This window comes from Entelurus aequoreus, linkage group LG16, assembly GCF_033978785.1.
Source record: "Entelurus aequoreus isolate RoL-2023_Sb linkage group LG16, RoL_Eaeq_v1.1, whole genome shotgun sequence".
NCBI lineage: Eukaryota > Metazoa > Chordata > Actinopteri > Syngnathiformes > Syngnathidae > Entelurus > Entelurus aequoreus.
The window spans coordinates 45,968,582-45,991,280 of NC_084746.1; the positions used below are offsets into that span (position 1 = coordinate 45,968,582).

Below are 22,699 nucleotides of genomic sequence, written 5' to 3' on the forward strand. Positions count from 1 at the left end.
TGATTCATCCAAATTCAAATTTAAGACAATTAAAATTAGTTGACACCACTGATGTTTTCATAATTTAGGTTTATCTGCATAATTACTTTTAATCCCAGTGCACCACCTAGTGGTCAAATAGCTGCATTGTTTTTTTTAAACATTCTTCCTGAAAGACTTGTTGGGAGAAACATTTTTTTCAATCACAAGTGAATCTGATAATGGTTACTGTTTTAATTATTGGTACACATACGAAAAAAATAGATGAATTGGTCAAATAATTTTATTCACAGTTTGGAAAAGCGCCTATGTCGTATTGAGCTCTTGATATGTTGTTTCATCAAATGCCAAACGGTTCTCGGGATAAAGCTGGAGAGCAGAACCAAGACCACATTATTGCAATAGCAGGAAATACTCCTTTAAAAAAAACTTGGTGAGTTTAAAAAAAAAACAGATGTTAAGTTGATTTAAAATGTGGAAACCATGAATGACAAAGATTGACAATGGAAAAACATTTCTTTGGAACAATCAAGTACTGGGGCATGAATTTTGTGGAATTGTTTCTGAATGTGTGTAAGGCAGATGGAATGAAAGCTTTTGATGGGGTAGCGTGGTGCAGATGGTAGAGCGGCCGTGCCAGCAACTTCAGGGTTTCAGGTTCGATTCCAGTTTCTGGCATCCTAGTGATGGCCGTTGCACCCTTGGGCAGGGCACTTCACCCTTGCTTCTGATGGCTCGTCTGAATGTGATGTAGGGATATCAGACCTTTTAACGTTGATGTGTAGAATGTCCAGATGTTGGCCAGTGGACAAAAGTACATGAACATTAGTCAGTAGGTTTTAGCGGTGATGAAAGTAAAATATGTCGCTTCAGTGTTTTGTTAATGATGTGCTTGCCTCTTTCATACAGTTCTCAATTTAGGTGCTTTGTGGTTTGAATGGTTTGCTTTTCTTTGGTTGAACATTCAGCTGATGTTCTTCCAGTTCCATGTATGTCTTAATACAAGTGGTTAGCATCACCGCACAAATGCAACGTGTGCTGAGGTCCATCCATTTTTCTACCACTTGTCCCCTCTCTGGGCCGCGGGGGGGCTGGAGCCTATCCCAGCTGCACTCGGGAGTAATGCAGAGTATGCCCTGGACAAGTCGCCACCTCATCGCAGGGCCAACACAGACAGACAACATTCACACACTAGGGCCAATTTAGTGTCGCCATTCAGCTTAATTGAGTCAAAATGGGTTGCACTACTTGGCTGAAACCAGCATTGGCGCTGGTTTGCTGTGTCGAAAAGAAGAATGTGAGGTCAACTATGGAACTACTACACTATTGGAACCTAAACATGTCAATTTAGTGGAGTTTTACAGAGCTCCTTCAGGGACATGGATGTTTTGCGAGATCTCGCAATAGGTTTTTTTCCTAGTTCAGTGAACCGGAAGTGAAACAGAGGAGCGGGAGCCTGTGCTCTGTTGTGGGACCATAATACGATTTGATGTCTTTATATGTTAGGCCAATACTAAAAAAGTAATCAATAAATGATGGGTAGGCCCCTCCATCGCTTTGTCTGTTTTACTTCCGGTTCACTGACATAGGAAAAAACCCTTTTGCGAGATCTCGCAAAACATTTTTTTCCCCTCCATGTCCCTTTAGGAGCTCTGTAGAGTTTCCATCCCTAGCGTGACGATAAGAATGTCTCCACATTCACATTACTTAAAGTCCATAAAAGGATTTCCTGTAAGTGGTTCCATGTGGCATTCAAATGCGACTGGACATGATCCTGGTGTTGAGTTTTAGAAAGAAGGCCTTGAGCTTGCAGAGTCGACATTTCTTCCTCTTCTTCTTGTTCTTCTCCTGGACCTTTTTGTAGATGCCGTCGTACTTTTCCTCTTGGTCGTCGTCCTCCACCCAAGGTGCCCAGGCGCCCCCGCGCAGGCCAGGATCTGCCCCCGGGTCGTCTGGCGGGAAGTAGACAGGCACAGCCGTCCGGTTGTAGAAGGCCAGGCGGGACAGCAGCTGCTGGACCACGTCCGGTCTCTGCTTGGCCAGGTCCTCCCGCTCATATGGGTCGGCGCTGATGTTGAAGAGCCAGATGTTCTTGTGCTTTGAGGTTTTGTAGAAAGCAGAGAAGGCTCGCTCCAGGTTCCACCAGCGACCCGGCAGGGTCGGCAGAACCTGCACAGAAGACACCCTTTTGAAAAACCAAGACGTGACCAGGTTGTGTTAGGCAATGTGAAGCAAGAACAAAGACATAACAGTAAAGAGGGCTATATTACTCAAAGTGTACTGGTAGCTTGAATGTGGGCCAAAAGCCAAAAATCTGGAACTAAAACCAGTACCTGTGGCGGGACCCACTCTCCATGGCCAGGGTCTCCAGTCAGCAGCTTCCAGTCTCCGACTCTGATGGCCGCCTGAACCGATGTGTCCCACACAGACTGAGACGGCGTCATCAGGAGGTTTTTGTCCGTCAATGAGGTGTTCTGGTGAGGTAACGACATCCTCTTGGACTTGAGATGCAGCTTGAGCTTGGTCTTTGTCGTCTGAGGCCAGGACAGGTTGTGGTCCTGAGACGTGGTCCTCTTTGATTTGGACTTAAAGATCTCTGGCTGTTTGAAGGGAGACGTCCCTGCGATTGACAGGTTGTAGGCAGACTGGACCTTCAGATGAGGTTTCAAGGACTGCAGCTTTTGTTTGTTTTTGGCTTTGGTGTTGACTTTTGGTAGCTTGAACGCAGACTTCTGCTTTGGTCGTAGCCTCAGAAGCTTCTTCTTCTTTTTCTTCGGTTTCTTTAAGGCCAGATTCTTTGACGGATCCGCTGTCCAATCAGAAGCAAGCAAAAGATGGTGGATGCATCTAAAGGAACTTTAAACAAAAGGTGCAGGGCTTTCTAAGACCAGAAAGGACAATCTGAGGTACTACTATGGTTTACCTGGCGCTCCTTCTGCGCTGGCGCCCCAGGTCATGGAAGGTGCGGGGGGCTTGTGCAGGGGGTCGATGTTGAGAAGGATTTCTTGACGAGGCGACTCTTTCCCTTCGCTGATGGCACTCCACACGTCGTAGCCGTCCAGACTCTGAGGGGAGGCCGGCAAGAACAGTTTGAGACTACTTTAGCCACACGGGAGTTATCAGTTCTTCTGGAAGTCGGAGGCGGTCTTGATGGAAGCCAAACCGCCTCGCTGCACTACTGTAGAACTTTTGGTCATAGTAGTGAGCCAGCATGGCGCCAATAAAAGTAATTTATGTCACAACCAACCGAAAAAGCAACTACGAGTCCATGGTCTTTAAAAAAAACAAAAAAAAGGCGAACATTCATCTCCTTGATAGTAAAACATGGACACTTTTACAGCTGCTGTGGAACCAGAACTTTCCAACGGGCCGTCATGTTGACGACAAACATTATCGCCGAGTAAACCCTTTGGCATGAACCAAAACTTTTCTGGCTTTTTACAAGGTGATAAAGCCGTCCAGAGATTTTAGCGCAGCAACCAAAGTCTTTTCTGAAAGAAAAACTGAATATAAACCACTGACCTGGCTGATGTTGCCCCCAGCGAGGCCCACCAGTGTGGGGAACCAGTCTGTGATGTGAAGAAGAGCTTTGGACACCCGCCTTCTGCGTCGCAGCAATGGGCTGTGAACAAACGCCACGCCACGTACGCCGCCTTCCCAGTACGTTCCCTGAAGGCGGAACACGTTTGTCACACAAGTGAATATAAGACGCACAAAAGTTAAAGTACCACTGATAGTCACACACACACACACACACACTAGATGTGGTGAAATAATCCCCTCTGCATTTGACTCATCTCCTTGTGCCACCCCCAGGGAGCAGTGAGCAGCAGCGGTGGCCACGCTCGGGAATCATTTTGGTGATTTAACCCCCAATTCCAACCCTTGATGCGGAGTGCCAAGCGGGGAGGTAATGGGTCCCATTTTTATAGTCTTTGGTATGACTCGGCCGGGGTTTGAACTCACGAAGAGCGAGAGAGCGTGTCGGACTCACCTCCTGGTTTGCATGTACACTTTTATTTATTTTGACATTTCCAAAAAAGGACACTGAGAAAAAGCAGCCTTGTTGCCACTGATAAAACCAATCTGTGTCTTCCTAAATATAAATGACTTTTTTTCTAATTTAATACTCTTTACATTTATACAAAAGTGTGCATGTGTCCCCTCTATGGCGGGTGTTACCTTCAGGACTCCTCCAGCACCCCATTTCACTTCTTTGTAAACCACAGCTTTCACACGCTTATAAATAGGGATGAGTGTTGTTTACATTTTAAACAATACTCGTACCAAATTGGTACTTCAATAATCGATGCTTTAAAGGGGCCCAAACCAGTGCTTAAAAAATGGAAACATCCAATTTTTTGTAAAAAAACAAACAAAATAAAAACCTTTTGATTACCGGTAAATTAATTTGGTGACATTCAAGCTGAGCAGACTAATATTTTCAATATTTCAGTTGTGAAAATAACAAATTCAAAAATAAGAAAATCTACAATAAATTGTCATAATTATTGCAGCAGTACAGAACATAGCACGTGCAAAAAATGACTAGCTATACTTGAGTTGTGATATTTGATGCTCATAATTCCGGGTGTTTCTGAATGCAACATTGCTCGTTGTAACCGTCATTGGTGCAAAACAAGGAAGTGCTGCTGAATATGAAGGAAGCTGTTGGTGTCTTAAAGGCCTACTGAAATGACATTTTCTTATTTAAAAGGGGATAGCAGGTCCATTCTATGTTTCATACTTGATCATTTCGCGATATTGCCATATTTTTGCTGAAAGGATTTAGTAGAGAACATTGACGATAAAGTTTGCAACTTTTGGTCGCTGATAAAAAAGCCTTGGCTGTACCGGAAGTAGCGTGACGTCACAGGTTGAAAGGCTCCTCACATCTGCACATTGTTTACAATCATGGCCAGCAGCAGTGAGAGCCATTCGGACCGAGAAAGCGACGATTACACCATTAATTTGAGCCAGGATGAAAGATTTGTGGATGAGGAAAGTGAGAGTGAAGGATTAGAGGGCAGTGGAAGCGATTCAGATAGGGAAGATGCTGTGAGAGGCGGGTGGGACCTGATATTCAGCTGGGAATGACTAAAACAGTAAATAAACACAAGACATATATATATACTCTATTAGCCACAACACAACCAGGCTTATATTTAATATGCCACAAATTAATCCGCATAACAAACACCTCCCCCCTCCCGTCCATATAACCCGCAAATACAAATCAAACACCCGCACAACACACTCAATCCCACAGCCCAAAGTACTGTTCACCTCCGTAAAGTTCATACAGCACATATATTTGCCCAAAGTAACGTACGTGACATGCACATAGCGGCACGCACGTACGGGCAAGCGATCAAATGTTTGGAAGCCAAAGCTGCGTACTCACGGTAGCGCGTCTGCTATCCAACTCAAAGTCCTCCTGGTTGTGTTGCTGCAGCCGGCCGCTAATACACCGATCCCACCTACAGCTTTCTTCTTTGCTGTCTTCATTGTTCATTAAACAAATTGCAAAAGATTCAACACAGATGTCCAGAATACTGTGGAATTTTGCGATGAAAACAGACGACTTAATAGCTGGCCACAATGCTGTCCCAATATGTCCGCACAATCCGTGACGTCACGCCCAAACGTCATCATACCGAGACGTTTTCAGCCGAATATTTCGCGGGAAATTTTAAATTGCACTTTACTAATCTAACCCGGCTGTATTGGCATGTGTTGCAATGTTAAGATTTCATCATTGATATATAAACTATCAGACTGCGTGGTCGGTAGTAGTGGCTTTCAGTAGGCCTTTAAGGTCAGCAGTAAAGTTGTTGTTTTTTTTTGTTTAAAAAAAAAAAAAAAAAGCATCAGACTGTGTCTACTGTCAGGAAGGAATATTATTACAATATACTACTTGTACAATATCACTACTACTACATGACTTACAATATATTACTTGTACTATATTCCTACTACTACTACTATGTTACTTACAAGATATTTCTTGTACTATATCCATAATACTACTACATTGCTTACAATATATTACTTGTACAATATCACTACTACTACTACTACAATACTTACAATATACTACTTGTACAATATCCATAATACTACTACATTACTTACAAGATGTTACTTGTACAATATCACTACTACTACATAAAGATATTACTTGTACAATATCCCTACTACTACTACTACTACATTACTTAAAGATATTACTTGTACAATATCCCTACTACTACTACTACTACATTACTTACAAGATATTACTTGTACAATATCCCCAATACTACTACATTACTTACAATATATTACTTGTACAATATCCCTACTACTACATTACTTACAAGATATTACTTGTACAATATCACTACTACTACATAAAGATATTACTTGTACAATATCCCTACTACTACTACTACTACATTACTTACAAAATATTACTTGTACAATATCCACAATACTACCCCTACTACTACTACATTACTTACAATATATTACTTGTACAATATATTACTTGTACAATATCACTACTACTACATTACTTACAAGATATTACTTGTACAATATCCCCAATACTACTACATTACTTACAATATATTACTTGTACAATATCCCTACTACTACTACTACTACTATATTACAAGATATTACTTGTACAATATCCCTACTACTCATACTACTACTACATTACTTACAAGATATTACTTGTACAATATCCCCAATACTACTACTATATTACAAGATATTACTTGTACAATATCCCTACTACTACTACTACTATATTACTTACAAGATATTACTTGTACAATATCCCTACTACTACTACTACATTACTTAAAGATATTACTTGTACAATATCCCTACTACTACTACTACATTACTTAAAGATATTACTTGTACAATATCCCTACTACTACTACTACATTACTTAAAGATATTACTTGTACAATATACCTAATACTACTACATTACTTACAAGATGTTACTTGTACAATATCCCTACTACTACTACTACTACTACTTCTACATTACTTACAAGATATTACTTGTACAATATCCCTACTACTACTACATTACTTACAAGATATTACTTGTACAATATCCCTACTACTACTACTACATTACTTAAAGATATTACTTGTACAATATCCCTAATACTACTACATTACTTACAAGATGTTACTTGTGCAATATCCCTACTACTACTACTACTACTACATTACTTACAAGATATTACTTGTACAATATCCCTACTACTACATTACTTACAAGATATTACTTGTACAATATCCCTACTACTACTACTACTACTACATTACTTACAAGATATTACTTGTACAATATCCCTACTACTACTACTACTACATTACTTACAAGATATTACTTGTACAATATCACTACTACTACTACTACATTACTTACAAGATATTACTTGTACAATATCACTACTTCTACATTACTTACAAGATAATACTTGTACAATATCCCTACTACTGCATGACTTAAAAGATATTACTTATACAATATCACTACTACTACTACTGCATGACTTACAAGATATTACTTGTACAATATCACTACTACTACATTACTTACAAGATAATACTTGTACTATATCACTACTACCTTACTTACAAGATATTACTTGTACAATACTCATGTATTACTACATTCCATATAAATGTAACCCAGCTGGTTGGGCCCTGTGCCTTCATCCCATCCCGCATGGGGACACAAACCTGGTCTTTCATTTGAGAGGCGAGTGTGCTGACCAGCAGCCAGCAGTACTCTTCCAGTGGTCAGTGGGTGAGGTTTTACTGACACACCTGGCACAGCCATGCTGGCTACACAAGAGGTTAGTTGTACAACATCACCATCAAGCATGTGTTGCAGGTTGCTGACTCTGAATTCATTTAGCACCAAAATAAGGCACCAATGGCTTCTATTTTTCGGTCTGGTCACTTCCGGTGGCATTTTGTAACCAGGTTTTGGTGCCCATGTAACCCGCCTGGTTCAGTCCCTGCTTTTATGTTCCGCCCGGGACTCCGACCAGGGTCGTCCGGCCTGAGAGAGATGAGCTTGCTAACTACCGAGCAAAAAGCCTGGGCTTTCAACCCGGTAACCAGCACTGCTCTTAAAGAGGAATTGCACTTTTGGGGAATTTTGCCTATCGTTCATAATCCTTATGAGAGACAACAACACTCATCGATTTTTTAAATTATCATTTTAAAGATGATAAAAAAACGCTTGGGAGATGCCTCTAATGGTTGTAGTCCTCTCAAACAACTTCAAAACCCTCCAACATTTTGTGTACACACTGCCAATTAGGGATGTCCGATAAGGGCTTTTTGCCGATATCCGATATTGTCCAACTCTTAATTACAGATACCGATATCAACCTATACGGATATATACAGTCGTGGAATTAACACATTATTATGCCTAATTTGGACAACCAGGTATGGTGAAGAGAAGGTCCTTTTTAAAAAAAATCATAAAATAAGATAAATAAATTAAAAACATTTTCTTGAATAAAAAAGAAAGTAAAACAATACAAAAACAGTTACATAGAAACTAGTAATTAATGAAAATGAGTAAAATTAACTGTTAAAGGTTAGTACTATTAGTGGACCAGCAGCACGCACAATCATGTGTGCTTACGGACTGTATCCCTTGCAGACTGTATTGATATATATTGATATATAATGTAGGAAGCAGAATATTAATAACAGAAAGAAACAACCCTTTTGTGTGAATGAGTGTGAATGGGGGAGGGAGGTTTTTTGGGTTGGTGCACTAATTGTAAGTGTATCTTGTGTTTTCTATGTTGATTTAATTAAAAAAATAAAATTAAAAAAACCTGATACCAATAATAAAAAAAACGATACCGATAATTTCCGATATTACATTTTAAAGCATTTATCGGCCAATAATATCAGCAGGCCGATATTATCGGACATCTCTACTGCCAATCATTATATAATGTAATAACAGACACATTCATAACAATATGTCAGATGTACAATATTTACCAGATTTTGATCATTATAATCATGACTGACTTGTTATGCACGTTGATTTCCGTTTCCATAGCAGCGCACATCTGACTTCTGGCAACCATGTATGTCGTACTTCGGGAAGCAAAATGCTTGTGTGTTTTAATCATGGCACACTTGGTAACAAACAACAAAGACGTCTATTTTTGGACAAATGAGGATTCACAACCTTATATTTTTGAAGCTGAATATACGGAGGATGAAGTACTGCTTCTAGTAACCGTACGCTGTGTCCTTGAGCGAGACACTTCACCCTTGCTCCTGGTTAGGGCCTTGCATGGCAGCTCCCGCCTTCAGTGTGTGTGTGAATGGGTGAATGTGGAAATAGTGTCAAACCATTTACCAAGAGAAGAGCATCGGTCCAACAGAGACGTCGTCCATCTTGAGACCGTTGGACACTTACCTTGCGGCCTCTCAGCGGCCAGTTGCTGCCGCCGGTGAAGGGCTGAGCTCCGTTGTCGGTGGAGTAGACGATGACGCTGTTGCGGTAGAATCCGTACTTCCTCAGAGCGTAGGTGACGTTACGCACCGCCTCGTCCACCGTGGACACCATGGCGGCAAACTTCCTCCTGGCCACGTTGGCCATATGGCGGTACGGGTAGATGTAGGACTTCGGCGGCTGCAGCGGCGTGTGGACCGCCTGGCGGGGGGGACGCGGTTTTAGTCCGCGTCTTGGCGGCGCGTGAGGTCGACGGCGTTACCTGCAGGGACAGCAGCAGGAAGAGAGGTCGCTCGTTGGGGTCGTGGCGCTCCAGGATCTTGCGTGCTCGCTGAGTGAAGAGCGTGGTGGAGTACTTCCCCTCCTGGCCCCAGGCCACGTCCTCGTTGTCATGGAGATCGTAGCCGCACAGGCCCGGACCGTCACACGAGCCGTAACTGGACAGAAATGAACGGTTGTGGACGCCCGCCGTGTACCTGGGCGGGCACATTGCTCACCTGTAGTAGTCCACACTTCCTGTCAAGGACCCAAAGAAGGTGTCAAAGCCCTTCCTGGTGGGCAGGCACGCCTTCCTGGACCAAAGAGTAGCCATCCGGTTTTAGCAAAGGCTATCATATGGAGTCCGGAAGATGATGCATGGGTGCCGAGCTCACCTGTAGAAGCCCAGGTGCCACTTGCCCACCATGTGCGTGGCGTACCCAGCCTGGCGCAGCCTCTCAGGAAGCGTGTCCATGTGCAGAGGAAGACAGCTGGGCTGCCTGGGCCTGATGATGGAGTGTTGAAGTCCTGTGTGGATCTGATACCTGCAAGGAACGCCAACAAAGATCGGGTCTCCGGCTGTCTACACGGGGTGCCCACGTTCCCACCGGTACCTGCCGGTCAGGAGCTGGCTGCGTGACGGCGTGCAGATGGGCTGGACGTAGTAGTTCTCCAGCTTGACGCCCTCCGCCGCCAGCTTGTCCAGCGTAGGCGTCTGGATGGCGGGGTTGTGGTAGCCGATGTCATTGAAGCCCTGGTGGACAAGTTGAGAGGAGTCAGGGGCAGTCAATCAATGTTTATTTATACAGCCCTAAATCACAAGTGTCTCAAAGGGCTGCACAAGCCACAACGACATCCTCGGTTCAGATCCCACATCAGGGCAAGGAAAAACTCAACCCAGTGGGATGACAATGAGAAACCCCCCCCCCTAATGGACGTCGAGTGGGTCTAGCATAATATTGTGAAAGTCCAGTCCATAGTGGATCTAACGTAATAGTGAGAGTCCAGTCCATAGTGGATCTAACATAATATTGTGAAAGTCCAGTCCATAGTGGATCTAACGTAATAGTGAGAGTCCAGTCCATAGTGGGCCCAGCAGGAGACCATCCCATGCGGAGACGGGTCAGCAGCGCAGAGATGTCCCCAACCGATGCACAGGCAAGCGGTCCACCCCGGGTCCCGACCCTGGACAGCCAGCACTTCATCCATGGCCAGTCCACTTTAGGACTTGGCTTTGTCCACCTGATGGACCAAGAACGTTTCTTCTAAGTGTTCCATCAAGAACATTCCACATGCTAACTGAGGCCTGCTCCACAAATGTGGTTTATTTTCATTCTCCATTGTGACCTTGGGAAGAACTTACTGGAAGGTTCACCCCTGAATGTTTTCCACGTGTGAAAAATCTTAACGGTGGAATAATAGTTTGCAAATATTGTTATTGACGCTTAGCAACCTTGCTTGTGTTCTTCCGAGGTTCCTCATTTTATGAGCTGCCGCATCCTAAAGGTCACATGAGAGTAAATGTCGATACATAAGTAGGCCTGGGGTGATGATAATTCAATTAATGGAACAATAAATGAAAGTAAAGTCGATTATTGGCCTATTCAGTGACCTGGTAGTTAGAGTGTCTGCCCTGAGATCGGTAGGTTGTGCGTTGAAACCCCGGCCAAGTCATACCAAAGACTATAAAAATGGGACCCATTACCTCCCTGCTTGGCACTCAGCATCAAGGGTTAGAATTGGGGGTTAAATCACCAAAAAATTATTCCCAGGCGCGGCACCGCTGCTGTTCACTGCTCCCCTCACCTCCCAGGGGGTGATCAAGGGGATGGGTCAGATGCAGAGGACAAATTTCACCACACCTCGTGTGTGTGTGTGACTATCATTGGTACTTTAACTTTAACTTAATCATTTTCCATAGACAAATTGCTATGGTCGTGTCTTTGTTTTCTTCGTCTGCCGCTTCCAATCAGGGTACAAGAGTGTTCGCTCTGTGCATCGTTCATTTAATATCCATCCATCCATTCATTTTCTACCGCTTGTCCCTTTCGGGGTGGCGGGGGGTGCTGAAGCCTATCTCAGCTGCATTCGGGCGGAAGGCGGGGTACACCCCGGACAAGTCGCCACCTCATCACAGGGCCAACACAGATAGACACTACATCATTATTACAGCATTATTCACATGTGAATAACATAAATACAGTCTATTATACAGCATTATTCACATGTGAATAACATAAATACAGTCTATTATACAGTATTATTCACATGTGAATAACATAAATACAGTCTATTATACAGCATTATTCACATGTGAATAACATAAATACTGTCTATTATACAGCACTATTCACATGTGAATAACATAAATACAGTCTATTATACAGCATTATTCACATGTGAATAACATAAATACAGTCTATTATACAGAATTATTCACATGTGAATAACATAAATACAGTCTATTATACAGAATTATTCACATGTGAATAACATAAATACAGTCTATTATACAGAATTATTCACATGTGAATAACATAAATACAGTCTATTATACAGCATTATTCACATGTGAATAACATAAATACAGTCTATTATACAGCATTATTCACTTGTGAATAATATAAATACAGTCTATTATACAGCATTATTCACATGTGAATAATATAAATACAGTCTATTATACAGCATTATTCACATGTGAATAATATAAATACAGTCTATTATACAGCATTATTCACATGTGAATAATATAAATACAGTCTATTATACAGCATTATTCACATGTGAATAATATAAATACAGTCCATTATACAGCACTATTCACATGTGAATAATATAAATACGTTATACATTTACAGTACATGTACAGTCAAAAGGAACCTATGCATTATACAGTCTGATGGCTGTCGGTAGGAACAGTGTTGGGTTAGTTACTGAAAACCAGTAACTAGTTACATTTACTGGTTACTTCATTTCAAAAGTAACTCAGTTACTAACTCAGTTACTTACACCAAAAAGTAATGTGTTACTGTGAAAAGTAACTATTTAGTTACTTTTTTTTTCCTTTTTTTTTTTTTTTAAAAGCTCCCATTAATGCCCTTTTAGCCTTCATTTCAGTACTGTTATTGCACTGGAGAATAATACAATCTGTTGATCAACTTGACATTAATTTGCATCACTGAACTCAGAAAGCAATGTGCTCTACATACAACACACAAACAATGTGGTCTACATACAACACACAAACAATGTGGTCTACATACAACACACAAACAATGTGGTCTACATACAACACACAAAGACAAAGATATGTTTCAAAGGGCCAATTTATTTCAGGCCAGAACAAATTGACAAAACTATTTTAAATAGCTGCAACATAATGGCACTTTAACTTTAACTCTAAGTAGATAGGATCTTTGATCCAAGACACAACTTACATTTAACTAAAATGTTATTTTCTTTGTGCTCGACAAAAGAAAAGTATTGAGAATGTCTCCATGTTAAGAAACTCGACTTCTGGCTTCGCCATGATGTCTTGTTAGTTGTTATGAGAGTAGCCTATGTGTGTGTGGCCCTTTAAGATATGACAGCATGTGAGGTGAGGTACGTCAGTGAGTGAGTGGGCGAGAGAGGTGAGGGAACGGCGACAGTGAGTGCGTGCAGGTGCTCTAGCTTGGTGGATGGCTGCGTCCAATAAAGTCACAAAGTTGCAACTAACCGCCGGCCTCGTCATTCACCCTGAGCTGTAAAGACCCACTTCCGGGTAAAGTGAAGGTTGTTAGCCCCGAAGTAAATAGGCCCTGGAGGAACGTCTCCCCTGCGCCCCTCAACTACGGTCTGGGAGCCCCCACCCACAAACCTTTAGATATGAAATGTTGTAATAAAAACAATACAACACAATGTACCACTAACTACAGTAGTTTTATGAAGTAATGTAATAATAACGTACAACAGAGTGGACTTCTACAGTATCTCCTTCCAGCACCTTCTCCATATTTTCATGGATAAATGTCCACCGTTTAGTTTATTAGTTTAGTTTATTAAGGATCCCCATTAGTCTACACCGCAGTGGAGACTATTCTTCCTGGGGTTCAGGCAAAAAAAATCACACAATCACAAAACAAAAGATTACAATGCAGTACAACATGATTTACAAAAATAACAACAAAGAACCAAAAAAAAAACCAACTTCGAGTTTACATAATAATGTTCATGCCAAAGATAAAAAGAACAATATAAAAATATATATATTTTGGCAAAAATAAAACAAAGAACCAATGGCCTAAAATATACCCATTAGTGTACCAAAGACAAACAATAAGTGACGAAAAAGTACCATCCATCCATTTTCTACTGCTTGTCCCATAATCAATAAAATATTCAATAAAACCAGTGATGGTTCAAACTGTTTAGATATTATTGTAACATTCTCTGCTGGCGTTAGACTCCTTCTGCTTCAGTATGGCGCAGACCACGCTACACACTCTGACATGTTTCTGATGATTTCTTTCTTTAATTCAATGAGTAACATCCACTTCTTCTTCTCAGCACTGTCCTCCACACTCACTTCCTGCCTTCCCACGGTTGGAAAACAAAGTTATGTTGATCTCTAGCTGTAAGCTAAGGCTAGTTGGTAAGAGCCAATGTTTTGCTACACCAACTAACTGCTTGTATCTCAAATGTTTTGCCTGCAACTTAAATCATAACAATTAGCCGAGAGACATCTCTTATCAAAACACTCTTAAGTGGAGGTAGTACTGTAGTTAAAGTTACATGATCGCAATGGTTGTTTTTAGTAGTTTATACTTTGTGTTGACTTTTTTACTGTTGTTTTGTTGCACAAAGTAGATGTTGCGTTTAATGACCCTGTATATATTGGAACTACCAGCTTAATCTAACGAAAGGTGACTCGCTGCCCCCGTACTTGTTCTTTAAATGTATTGAGATAGTCGGGTCTGATGTGTTAATTATTACTGAAGCGACAGGTTGCAGACTTGTCCCACACGAACCCACCTGGTCGTCGATGAGGATGAAGATGATGTGCGGCTGCTTGCTGGGCGTCGGTGGCGTCGCGCCGTCCTTCCGGTCCTGCTCTTGGCCAGACGAGGAGACGACGCCATCCCAACACATCATCAGCAGAAAAGTTGCGGCGGCCGCCCACATCTTTCCTACAAAGTGTGAAACAGAAAAGTCGGATTGTCAGTGAACGCACCATCAGCGCTTCATCAAAGCACAGCCCAGCTTATCAAGTACACTTAAATACTAACTTTATTTATCATCATGAACAATCATTTTAATAATATATTTTTTATACCAATGTCTGTTAGTTTTTACCACTTCTAACAATAATTGTATTACACATAATTTATATGAATTTATAAAAATATCTTTTTTTTTTTTTTTTTTTTTTAGTTTCTAACAACCAAGTTTAATATTTATTTTAACTTAATCGGTTAGAAAATATGCTGTCTGATATTTCTAATGTTTGCCTGGTGACATAATTTTTCAAGTTTTGGTCAAAAATGTACACTCGCTAAACGCGCGCGTCAGACGTGCACAGACTGGCCTTAATTAGTTCTGAAGCTGGCAGTCACATAACTTTATAAAAACACAGTTACAAGTTTGTTGTTGAGCATATTTAAATTAAACAAGGCATTTGCTTGATAAAATATTTTTTTTAAATGCCATTTCTAGTAAGAAAGTCAAACATCTGTGTTATTACTTCAAGTCCCCCCCCGCCCCCCATCAATCAATACCTCGATATGGAATCAATAACCGTGGACGCTTCTTGCGGAGCGGCTCACTTCATGGTCCTGGACTCGGTTCGGTTCTTGAAGAAGTTCGGAAAGCCACCGCATGTCCTCAAGTTTCCAAGAGAACTTTCCTTCCTCCTCCAAAGTCTTCTTCACACACCCGCTGAGGAAAGAAGAAGAAAAAAAAAAAAGAGTAAAATCACACCATCAAGCCACGCTTGTCATGTGCAAAAGCTTCCGGTGTGACCTGCCAAAATAAGACACCTCTAGTCAGCGTTCGCAATTATTTGACCAAAACGACTGAAGTGGCGACTTGTCCAGGGTGTACCCCGCCTTCCGCCCGAATGCAGCTGAGATAGGCTCCAGCACCCCCTGCCACCCCAAAAGGGACAAGCGGTAGAAAATGGATGGATGGATGGACCTTGGACATAGACAGTTAATTCATTTTTTATCCCCATCTGAATAGTTTTAAGTGTAATGATGAATTTGTTGTAATTTTGCTGTAGTCATTTAATTATTACCGTTTTAACTAGGGACGTCCGATAATGGCTTTTTGCCGATATCCGATATTCCGATATTGTCCAACTCTTTAATTACCGATACCGATATCAACCGATGCCGATATCAACCGATACTGATGTATACAGTCGTGGAATTAACACATTCTTATGCCTAATTTGGACAACCAGGTATGGTGAAGATAAGGTCCTTTTAATAAAAATGTATAAAATAAAATGAGATAAATACATTTTAAAAAAAAATCTTGAATAAACAAGAAAGTAAAACAATTCAAAAACAGTTACATAGAAACTAGTAATTAATGAAAATGAGTAAAATTAACTGTTAAAGGTTAGTACTATTAGTGGCCCAGCAGCGCGCACGATCACGTGTGCTTACGGACTGTATCCCTTGCAGACTGTATTGATATATATTGATATATAATGTAGGAACCAGAATATTAATAACATAAAGAAACAACCTTTTTGTGTGAATGAGTGTAAATGGGGGAGGGAGGTTTTTTGTGTGTTGGTGCACTAATTGTAAGTGCATCTTGTGTTTTTTATGTTGATTTAAAAAAAAAAAAAAAAGAAACGATAACGATATTTTCCGATATTACATTTTAAAGCATTTATCGGCAGGCCGATATTATCGGATATCTCTAGTTTTAACCATTTCTCAGGTTACAACCACTAAAACTAAATACATTTGACATGTTCAGTGATTGTTGACTAACTGCAGTGTACCAAAGTCCGGTCCTTGTAGTTGACATGACTCAAATGTCAGTACCTGATGGTCTTAAACCGGATGCAGTTTTATTTTGAAAGGCTAAAGTTGTACATCCGCCAGTGCTGACTCGTTTGTTTTGTGTGTGTGTTTGTGTGTGGGTCAAGAGAGAGACTTGACCCGTTATGTGTCTTCTCACTAAGTTCATGACAAATGATCTAACAATTAACGCTGACGAGGGAAAACAATAAATACTGTAGAGAAAGAAAATAAAAAAGAAATGTAAAAAAAACGGTCAGATTTTTTTATTTTGCTTTTGCACTTTGATTGTAAAGTTTTACTTCTTTAAAAATCTTCCTTCACCCAAAACTATGAACACATTTTCCCTCAAATCTAATCGTTGTACTATTTCCGCTTTTTTAAGCACACGAGATGAATGATCCGATGAATATTTCCTAGTGAACTCCACTTCCCATGATGCACTGCGCGCTGTTGGGGGCGCGTCGGCTGTTCACACGCGAGCCTGCCTGCTGCACGCGATGGAGCATGTGGCCGGTGGTTACGTGAGCGTACAGTAAACGAATTTGTCATTTTCATCCTTTTCAATTGTCTTTTTTGTTATTATTTGTCCTCTTCGTCATGTCGTCTGAGGAAGACTCGACGCTGCTTTTCCTCGTCTTTCAACACCTGAAGACGAAAGGCTTGTTTGGCGCCGCGGAGCTGCTGGAGAAACATGTCGTCAAGGTACAAACCTCACATTTCAACATCATTTGAGTGGCTTTTTGGTCACCTTCTCTTCCCTCGTCTAATACTGAAAATAACAATTCATTCAACTTTATTGTCTTGCGAGTGACTTTTTAAACTGTGGGGTTATTCAGTGCCTGTGGAAGTAAAAGAACAGGATGTACACAGAAAGTATAATTAAAATCAAAACTCGTTAACAGCCTCATGCTAACATTAACAACTGTACAGACATAAATCGTTCAGAAAAATTAATTTATTCAGGTTTGTCTAATCATATCAATCAATCAATCAACGTTTACTTATATAGCCCTTAATCAGGAATGTCTCAAAGGGCTGCACAAGCCACAACAACATCCAGATCCCACATCAGGGCAAGAAAAAAACTCAACCCGGTAATGGTCATTATTAAAAGTTAGTGGTACTAAACAAATAGACAAACAGTGGTTCTTAACCTGGGTTCGATCGAACCCTAGCGGTTCTGTGAGTCTGCCTCAGGGGTTCAGCGGAGCCTCCGCCGCTGAGGTCAAGACAGACACACCCAACTCATCGTGTAAATAAAATCTTCTCCCTATCGGCGTATTATGGATACCCCCAAAGAATTTTCCCTCTAATTTTCCATCTGATTTGCAGGTGTGTCATTTGTTGTGAGTTCATGCACTGTGTTTGTGTTGTACTTTGAAAAAGGTGATGTTCATGCACGGATCATTTTGTGCACCAGTAAAAATACATAACTTTGTCTTGAATTTGAAAAAAACAAAAACTAGTTATTTTATCTAAAGAAGGGTTCAGTGAAGGCGCATCTGAAACTGGTGGGGTTCGGTACCTCCAACAAGGTTAAGAACCACTGCTTTAAAAGAATTTAGCACATTACAACAGTAAACTACAACTAGTAAATAAAAATGAGCAAAGGTCGGTTTACAATCTGCCTATAAAATGCTTAAAAAACATCCAAACAGGCACACAAACATTTATTTATATACCAAATCAAAACTCGTTAACAGCCTCATGCTAACATTAACAACTGTACAGACTTAAATCATTCAGAAAAGTTGATTTATTCAGGTTTGTCTAATCATATCAATCAATCAATCAAAGTTTACTTATATAGCCCTTAATCAGGAATGTCTCAAAGGGCTGTACAAGTCACAACGACATCCAGATCCCACATCAGGGCAAGAAAAAAACTCAACCCGGTAATATCCGGTAATGGTCATTATTAAAAGTTAGTGGTACTAAAACAATACCACAAAATGTTGCTTTAAAAGGATTTAGCACATTACAACATAAATAAACCCTGTAAAACATTACGCCGTGAACCAGGCTAACGTGTTTTATTTTGTAGAAAGATGTATTTCTTTCAACATATTTCCCGTGGTTTGATTTGTCTTAAAGGGGGACTGCACTTTTTTTGGAATTTTGCCTATCATTCACAATCTTTATTTAAGACAAGAACGCATGTTTTTCATGCATTCTAACTAGTAAATATAGGTGAGCAAAGGTCGGCTTACAATGGAGCCTATGGGAGTCATGCTAATCTGCCTATAAAATGCTTAAAAAACATCTAAACACACGCAAACATTTATTTATATATAAAATCAAAACTCATTAACAGCCTCATTTTAACATTAACAACTGTACAGACATAAATCGTTCAGAAAAGTTGATTTATTCCGGTTTGTCTAATTATATCAATCAAAGTTTACTTATACAGCCCTTAATCAGGAATGTCTCAAAGGGTTGCACAAGCCACAACGACATCCAGATCCCACATCAGGGCAAGAAAAAAACTCAACCCGGTAATATCCGGTAATGGTCATTATTAAAAGTTAGTGGTACTAAAACAATACCACAAAATGTTGCTTTAAAAGGATTTAGCACATTACAACATAAATAAACCCTGTAAAACATCACGCAGTGAACCAGGCTAACGTGTTTTCTTTTGTAGAAAGATGTATTTCTTTCAACATATTTCCCGTGGTTTGATTTGTCTTAAAGGGGGACTGCACTTTTTTAAATTTATTTTGCCTATCATTCACAATCTGTATTTAAGACAAGAACACATGTTTTTCATGCATTCTAACTAGTAAATAAAGGTGAGCAAAGGTCTGCCTACAATGGAGCCTATGGGAGTCATGCTAATGTGCCTATAAAATGCTTAAAAAACATCCAAACACACGCAAACATTTATTTATATATACAATCAAAACTCGTTAACAGCCTCATGCTAGGATTAACAACTGTACAGACATCAATCAGTCCGAAAAGTTGATTTATTCAGGTTTGTCTAATTATATCAATCAAAGTTTACTTATATAGCCCTTAATCAGGAATGTCTCAAAGGGCTGCACAAGCCACAACGACATCCAGATCCCACATCAGGGCAAGAAAATAACTCAACCCGGTAATATCCGGTAATGGTCATTATTAAAAGTTAGTGGTACTAAAACAATACCACAAAATGTTGCTTTAAAAGGATTTAGCACATTACAACATAAATAAACCCTGTAAAACATTACGCAGTGAACCAGGCTAACGTGTTTTCTTTTGTAGAAAGATGTATTTCTTTCAACATATTTCCCGTGGTTTGATTTGTCTTAAAGGGGGACTGCACTTTTTTTGGAATTTTGCCTATCATTCACAATCTTTATTTAAGACAAGAACACATGTTTTTCATGCATTCTAACTAGTAAATAAAGGTGAGCAAAGGTCGGTTTACAATGGAGCCTATGGGAGTCATGCTAATGTGCCTATAAAATGCTTAAAAAACATCCAAACAGACACACAAACATTTATTTATATATACAATCAAAACTCGTTAACAGCCTCATGCTAACATTAACAACTGTACAGACTTAAATAATTCCGAAAAGTTGATTTATTCAGGTTTGTCTAATCATATCAATCAATCAATCAAAGTTTACTTATATAGCCCTTAATCAGTAATGTCTCAAAGGGCTGTACAAGTCACCCAGATCCCACATCAGGGCAAGAAAAAAACTCAACCCGGTAATATCCGGTAATGGTCATTATTAAAAGTTAGTGGTACTAAAACAATTCCACAAAATGTTGCTTTAAAAGGATTTAGCACATTACAACATAAATAAACCCTGTAAAACATTACGCAGTGAACCAGGCTAACGTGTTTTCTTTTGTAGAAAAATGTATTTCTTTCAACATATTTCCCGTGGTTTGATTTGTCTTAAAGGGGGACTGCACTTTTTTTGGAATTTTGCCTATCATTCACAATCTTTATTTAAGACAAGAACACATGTTTTTCATGCATTCTAACTAGTAAATAAAGGTGAGCAAAGGTCTGCCTACAATGGAGCCTATGGGAGTCATGCTAATGTGCCTATAAAATGCTTAAAAAACATCCAAACACACACACAAACATTTATTTATATATACAATCAAAACTCGTTAACAGCCTCATGCTAACATTAACAACTGTACAGACATCAATCAGTCCGAAAAGTTGATTTATTCAGGTTTGTCTAATTATATCAATCAAAGTTTACTTATATAGCCCTTAATCAGGAATGTCTCAAAGGGCTGCACAAGCCACAACGACATCCAGATCCCACATCAGGGCAAGAAAATAACTCAACCCGGTAATATCCGGTAATGGTCATTATTAAAAGTTAGTGGTACTAAAAAAATACCACAAAATGTTGCTTTAAAAGGATTTAGCACATTACAACATAAATAAACCCTGTAAAACATTACGCAGTGAACCAGGCTAACGTGTTTTCTTTTGTAGAAAGATGTATTTCTTTCAACATATTTCCCGTGGTTTGATTTGTCTTAAAGGGGGACTGCACTTTTTTTTGGAATTTTGCCTATCATTCACAATCTGTATTTAAGACAAGAACACATGTTTTTCATGCATTCTAACTAGTAAATAAAGGTGAGCAAAGGTCGGCTTACAATGGAGCCTATGGGAGTCATGCTAATCTGCCTATAAAATGCTTAAAAAACATCCAAACAGACACACACACATTTATTTATATACCAAATCAAAACTCGTTAACAGCCTCATGCTAACATTAACAACTGTACAGACTTAAATCATTCCGAAAAGTTGATTTATTCAGGTTTGTCTAATCATATCAATCAATCAATCAAAGTTTACTTATATAGCCCTTAATCAGGAATGTCTCAAAGGGCTGTACAAGTCACAACGACCTCCAGATCCCACATCAGGGCAAGAAAATAACTCAACCCGGTAATATCCGGTAATGGTCATTATTAAAAGTTAGTGGTACTAAAACAATACCACAAAATGTTGCTTTAAAAGGATTTAGCACATTACAACATAAATAAACCCTGTAAAACATCACGCAGTGAGCCAGGCTAACGTGTTTTCTTTTGTAGAAAGATGTATTTCTTTCAACATATTTCCCGTGGTTTGATTTGTCTTAAAGGGGGACTGCACTTTTTTTGGAATTTTGCCTATCATTCACAATCTTTATTTAAGACAAGAACACATGTTTTTCATGCATTCTAACTAGTAAATAAAGGTGAGCAAAGGTCGGCTTACAATGGAGCCTATGGGAGTCATGCTAATGTGCCTATAAAATGCTTAAAAAACATCCAAACAGACACACAAACATTTATTTATATATACAATCAAAACTCGTTAACAGCCTCATGCTAACATTAACAACTGTACAGACTTAAATAATTCCGAAAAGTTGATTTATTCAGGTTTGTCTAATCATATCAATCAATCAATCAAAGTTTACTTATATAGCCCTTAATCAGTAATGTCTCAAAGGGCTGTACAAGTCACCCAGATCCCACATCAGGGCAAGAAAAAAACTCAACCCGGTAATATCCGGTAATGGTCATTATTAAAAGTTAGTGGTACTAAAACAATTCCACAAAATGTTGCTTTAAAAGGATTTAGCACATTACAACATAAATAAACCCTGTAAAACATTACGCAGTGAACCAGGCTAACGTGTTTTATTTTGTAGAAAGATGTATTTCTTTCAACATATTTCCCGTGGTTTGATTTGTCTTAAAGGGGGACTGCACTTTTTTTGGAATTTTGCCTATCATTCACAATCTTTATTTAAGACAAGAACACATGTTTTTCATGCATTCTAACTAGTAAATAAAGGTGAGCAAAGGTCTGCCTACAATGGAGCCTATGGGAGTCATGCTAATGTGCCTATAAAATGCTTAAAAAACATCCAAACACACACACAAACATTTATTTATAT

At 39.7% G+C, this 22,699-nt stretch overlaps 2 protein-coding genes across 3 annotated transcripts in view; one reads left to right on the top strand and one right to left on the bottom strand.

Annotated features, from left to right (window-relative positions):
- Positions 1-253: 253 nt before the first annotated feature.
- Positions 254-22,699, bottom strand: part of LOC133631081 (arylsulfatase I-like) — a 115,734-nt gene continuing 93,288 nt past the window's right edge. Inside the window, exons 11-21 of the mRNA XM_062023114.1 lie at positions 15,507-15,666; positions 14,764-14,918; positions 10,362-10,501; positions 10,143-10,292; positions 9,987-10,061; positions 9,752-9,926; positions 9,454-9,690; positions 3,502-3,648; positions 2,903-3,044; positions 2,313-2,788; positions 254-2,148 (exon numbers count right to left, since the gene is read on the bottom strand). Of these exons, the coding sequence (XP_061879098.1) occupies positions 1,732-2,148; positions 2,313-2,788; positions 2,903-3,044; positions 3,502-3,648; positions 9,454-9,690; positions 9,752-9,926; positions 9,987-10,061; positions 10,143-10,292; positions 10,362-10,501; positions 14,764-14,913 (2,109 nt within the window). The 5' untranslated portion in view covers positions 14,914-14,918; positions 15,507-15,666 and the 3' untranslated portion in view covers positions 254-1,731. The remainder of the gene's footprint in view (positions 2,149-2,312; positions 2,789-2,902; positions 3,045-3,501; positions 3,649-9,453; positions 9,691-9,751; positions 9,927-9,986; positions 10,062-10,142; positions 10,293-10,361; positions 10,502-14,763; positions 14,919-15,506; positions 15,667-22,699) is intronic.
- Positions 17,211-22,699, top strand: part of LOC133631082 (ABC transporter F family member 4-like) — a 30,002-nt gene continuing 24,513 nt past the window's right edge. The window contains exon 1 of one of the 2 annotated variants that reach the window (XM_062023116.1): positions 17,211-17,471. In XM_062023116.1, coding sequence (XP_061879100.1) covers positions 17,367-17,471 — 105 coding nt within the window. In that variant the 5' untranslated portion in view covers positions 17,211-17,366. The remainder of the gene's footprint in view (positions 17,472-22,699) is intronic. The other variant, XM_062023115.1, reaches the window with a different exon arrangement.